Source organism: Halichoeres trimaculatus, unplaced genomic scaffold (assembly GCF_033239565.1).
Source record: "Halichoeres trimaculatus isolate MK-OKI-2021-1 unplaced genomic scaffold, fHalTri1.1 fHalTri1_scaffold_22, whole genome shotgun sequence".
Lineage (NCBI taxonomy): Eukaryota > Metazoa > Chordata > Actinopteri > Labriformes > Labridae > Halichoeres > Halichoeres trimaculatus.
Genome location: NW_027437200.1, coordinates 22,668,811 through 22,673,616, shown reverse-complemented (window position 1 = coordinate 22,673,616; position 4,806 = coordinate 22,668,811). Strand labels below are relative to the sequence as shown.

The following is a 4,806-nucleotide window of genomic DNA, read 5'->3' as shown; positions in this document are numbered from 1 at the left end:
AATATATTAACAGAAGGTAAATGTAATAATCAGAGCAGGCTATACAATTTATCATATTAACAATATTTAAAGTGTAATAGATCAGTATAGGCTATGAAGATTTTATAATATTACCACAAGTTAGAGTGTGATAGACTGGGTAAACTTCACAGATTTAACATATTAACTAAAGGCAAGTGTAATGAACTAAAAGTGACCATACAGATTAACAATAAGGACCTTAAAATGAAAGAGGAGGGCTGATAATTGACGATGCTTAAAGATTATTTTAGTAAAAGGTAAAATCACCAAAACAAACAAACAAACAAACAAACAAAAAGTAAAAAAGAAGCTACAGAAAGGTCAGTAGCTAGTTGACTGAATTTTTGTTTCAGTATCTTGGTTAAATTTTATTAAGAGGGTTTAAGTTTTGTCGTGTAGCCTTTTTTTTTTTTTTTTTAACTTTCTCTTCCTTTTGACCTAATTGTTATTATTATTATTTTTATAATAATAATAATAATAATAATAATAATAATAATAATAATAATAATAATAATAAATACTTATAATTACAGATATTGTTAATATTATTATCATCATCATTATTATTATTATTATTATTATTTTTATTATTATTATTATTATTATTATTACTATTAAATAAATTTTAACTTAAGGCAGCATGGATGGTAGATTAAAGTTTTAAAGAAGATCGAAAAACTAAATTGAGGAAAGAAAAGCAAATAAAAAAAGCATGAAAACATACAATTAAAGAAATGTAAACAATACAAGGAGGGAGATTTTTTTTTTTTAAACAAAAAGACAGCAATAAAAAGACAAATACAATTAAACTCATTTAAAAAAAAAAAAAAACTAAACCCATTTAAATTATACGATTCTCTCAAAAAATGAATTAGGAGTTTTTATTAAAAAACAAACAAACAGAATGATATTTTACTATTGATAATAATATTAATAGTAAAATACTGTTAAGATTTCTATTTGCAGTTGCTTTTTATCAGATTTCCCCCCCATCCCTGCGATGACAGCTATGTGTTACGTTCTCCACCAGTAGATGGCGTTAATGCCGCAGCAGCTGTTAAAACCCAAAGAAGAAGAAGGAACGCCAGCCCGGACACGGAACGTTTATTGTTGCTTGCTCCTGATACGGACATATTTGGGGGACGGACTGACTGCAGAAGCAGTCCGTGCGTGTGTGTTGAATTGTATAAACATTGAATGTTTTCAGATAATCTCTCTGGATAAATTTGTGACCCTCGGAGTTTGTTTTCAGTTAAACGCTGAAACGACTGCTGACGTCATGAACTCTGCGTTCCGGAAGGTGAGTTTTTTCTTTCCCTCTCGATGTTTGTACACAGAGGTCACTCAGCAGCGTTTACATCAAACACTGAGACATTTATCGACATTGGCTCCTGGTTTTACTGTTTATCTGATTCTAATGTTAATGCTGGCTTCCGTTTTAAAATATTTTTTTTTGCTTTTTATTTTTGTTGACATTAATTCTAGTTTCCGGTTCGGGGATCCCCATTTACCTCCTTGATTACTACTTCACAATTCGTTTATTTTATTACTCATCAACAAAATTTGTTTTACTGGTTCCTTTAAATTCACGTTTAGTCTTTTTGTGTATTTTTTTTTATTACACTGATTTTCTTCCCTGACTTTGATAGTCTATATTTAAAGGACTCTTCTCACATAGTGCTGTTTTTGTCTACCCCACACATACATTTAGAAATAGTGTCTGCATTTCGTCCCATCCTAACTTAAGAAATTGATGCTCTGACATAAATTTAGTGATTGATGTAGTTATTTTTGGTCCAGTTGCAGGTTTCTGTCACACAGCAGGCCTCTGTGTTAAATCAAGCTCTCACATTATGTCGGTAAGTCTTCGAATCCCTGTAATAACTCCATGTTTGAGAGCTTTCCTCTGTCTTTTCTGGCTCTAACTTATTGCTTTCTCTTTAAAGGGTCTCACCGTGCATCCAGCCTCCTGTGTGGGGTAAGAAGAGAAAGTCTGTTGTGAATAAAACACATTTTTCTGACATGTTTTGGGCCTGAATATTCAGACCCTATAAGAAAATCTCCTTTTTTCCCACAGCCTGTTTGAACACAAGACAGTACAGATCCATGCCAACACACGGGATCGGGCGATGGAGGCACCTTGTGGCTAAAGAACCAGTAAGTTGATGAAGCTACACTAAGCCTCAAAAGATCTGAGATTATGGTTAATCTGATGAAGTACAACATGTCTGACACAAATTATGACACACAGTTGTTTTGGAGGTCTGTTTGTTCAAATATCAACCCAAGAGTGCCCTCTACTGGATCCTCAGGTGAACCACTCTCCCACATCTCTTCCACCAACTTTTTTCAACTCCCTGTTTCTGGTGTTTTCTTTGTTTTCAGCTGAGGAAAAAGAAAGACAAACCTCAGATGAAGCCGATCCTGCCGGCGACAAACACGGCGTACGGGACTCTGAACGTGATCCTGTCGGGTTATGACATGACGGTGGTGGAGCACTTCTCGCAGTACATCCACAACCTCTGCAACCGGCTCAACATCAAAGTGTCAGACAGGTGAGAGGTTTATCCTCTAGATTAAGGTTTTATGTGTGTGTGGGATGATTTCTTCTTTTGGTAGAGAGGAAAATAGAAACTTATGGCAAACATTTATTATGTGGCTGCATTGAATGTTGAACTTTTCAGCCTACAACCCCATGCTGTGGGAATTCACTTAAGGCCAATTTAAAGGGAAAAAATTCTCGGTTTATCTGGTGTGTAGAAATGGGATAAATACAGGGGAAAAATGAAAGAAAAAAAAACAAAAAAACAAAATTCCTCTAAAATAATAAAAAATGTAACAAATTGGCAAAGAAAAAAATATTTGAAGACATTTAAATGTTTTTTTTTAAAGAAAATGGGCAAAAAAGGTTGAAATAAACAAGGAAAAAAACTTTAAAATAAAAAAATAAATAAACGCCAGCCGTTTATGCGGTTCTTAAGTCCTCTGTCAAGGTTTTATACCTCTATATACTGTGTGTTTAAAAAACATAGCATTTTCCCGCCTTTAGTGAGTCACATGACCAGCTGCACGGAACTCTTAACCAGTGTGTGACATCATCACTCAACTGCTGCAGAGTGAGGAGTGAGATTCACAAAAGTTTTGCAAACAACTCCTCATAGATGGCACAATTTTAACCAAATGTGCGTAAAAACATGATATTTTGTATGAAATTTTGTCAGGAATCCATTCATGTCATTTTTAAAGCTGTAGGACTTTTACTTTTTTGTGTAGAAGCGAAAATCGCCCCAGCTTGCTCTTTCGCTCCCATTCATTCTTTATAGGGGAGCTGTGAGGGCTTCTTATGAGTTTACCAACTTTGAGGGCTTGCTGTTCAAAAACCGTTTCCGAAACAAAAAAATCCCAAATAAATTTTGTAAAGCGGGGTCCAATGTGTCATCTCGGCGATTTTCAAGCTGATATCACTTATGGTTTCAGAGGAGATGATATCTAAAGAAAGGGCAAAAAATGTGGAAAAGTCTTATTTTGAAAGGCAAATTGCCGGCTTCCTGTACCAGATAGGACTTTTAGCCCCCCGAGTAATTTGTGCATCTCAATGAGACGAACATTTTGACGTCCGTTTCATGTCTCTACGACTTTCCTACCCCCTGTTATAGTCATTTTAGGGATTTTTTGAGTGCTTAGATGGTGCTAGAGAGAAAATTGTGGGATGTTGGGCAGTCAAGTTTGGTATCAAATAACATTTTTTGACTCGTGTGAGGTGTGTGCCAATTTTGGTGAGTTTATGAGAGAGTTCTCTTGGGCAAGGACTCTAAAAAGTATAAAAGGAAATCACAAAAAACGTATATGGGGTTTTCCAAATTCTCAAAGATGCTTGACATAATGTGTTTAGAAAAAGAAGGTGAATGATTTACCATGGAAGTGCCCCCCCTCTTTGTTCTGTTGCAGTTACGGTCTCCCCACGAAGAACATGGAGGTGATGCTGATGCAAGAACAAGGCACCAAGATGTACGTGGAAGCCGTCTTAAAGACTCACCAGAGAGTCGTTCAGGTATCTGCTCGTGATCTGACTTCACAGCATGATTCTTAATTTTTTACTTGTCTGTTAAAGAGCTGACGTCGACCTGTGATGTTTCTGTGTGTGTGTAGCTGAGCAGTCTGAACGCCTCGCTGAGTCCTGTTTTCATGGACGTCTTGTTGAAGAATCAACCTGAAGGAGTTCAGCTCTCTGTGAAGGAGGTGGGTTCCCAGATTTCTCAAATTCATTTACTGAAAGTTTTTGAAAATAGGATACAGTTCCACTTCATCTAACATACATTTTTAAATTGATTTCCAGCACACAGAAGCTGATTTCCACAATCGCTTCAAGGCTCGTCCGGAGCTGGAGGGGCTGCTCGCTCAGATGCAGTATCGCTAGGAGCCACAAACCCGGTTCTGTTTATTTATTTTCAAACTGATGCTGTTTTTTAGCAGATCACTGTCACGACTTAAAGTGGAGATGAATATGGTGTTCATTTTGCAATAAAGGGTTTAACAACTTCACTGAGCCAAGTTTTTTGTCCTCAATCATCCAACAAACACACGATAACAGCTGAAATACTCTCCGTCTTCGCCTCGTCACGTCGTCAACTTCCCCTGGATCCACTCTGTTGCAGTCCGTCTGCGTGGCTGGTCCGTCGTCATGTAGCAGGTAATACACAGCCATCCATAAATTTAGCACAGGGTAGATGGAGCAGGACAGAAACTACCTTGAAGCACCAGTGACTTTCAAAATAAAACAGACTG

General features: G+C 36.7%; 1 protein-coding gene across 1 annotated transcript; it reads left to right on the top strand.

The window, feature by feature from the left end:
• The first annotated feature begins 1,123 nt into the window (after positions 1–1,123).
• mrpl48 (mitochondrial ribosomal protein L48) lies at positions 1,124–4,550 on the top strand. The gene is made up of 8 exons (XM_074662041.1): positions 1,124–1,321; positions 1,822–1,880; positions 1,968–1,999; positions 2,099–2,178; positions 2,407–2,576; positions 3,970–4,072; positions 4,171–4,260; positions 4,358–4,550. Exons 1-8 carry the CDS (start codon positions 1,301–1,303, stop codon positions 4,436–4,438), a joined length of 636 nt encoding a protein of 211 aa, XP_074518142.1. The 5' UTR covers positions 1,124–1,300; the 3' UTR covers positions 4,439–4,550.
• Positions 4,551–4,806: the final 256 nt, after the last annotated feature.

Excerpts from the sequence above, each read along its gene's own strand:
- mrpl48 (XM_074662041.1), top strand. The coding sequence starts at position 1,301 with ATGAACTCTGCGTTCCGGAAG. Across the intron at positions 1,322-1,821 it reads TGAACTCTGCGTTCCGGAAG|TTGCAGGTTTCTGTCACACA; the intron begins GTGAGTTTTTTC and ends TTTTTGGTCCAG. Across the intron at positions 2,179-2,406 it reads ACCTTGTGGCTAAAGAACCA|CTGAGGAAAAAGAAAGACAA; the intron begins GTAAGTTGATGA and ends CTTTGTTTTCAG.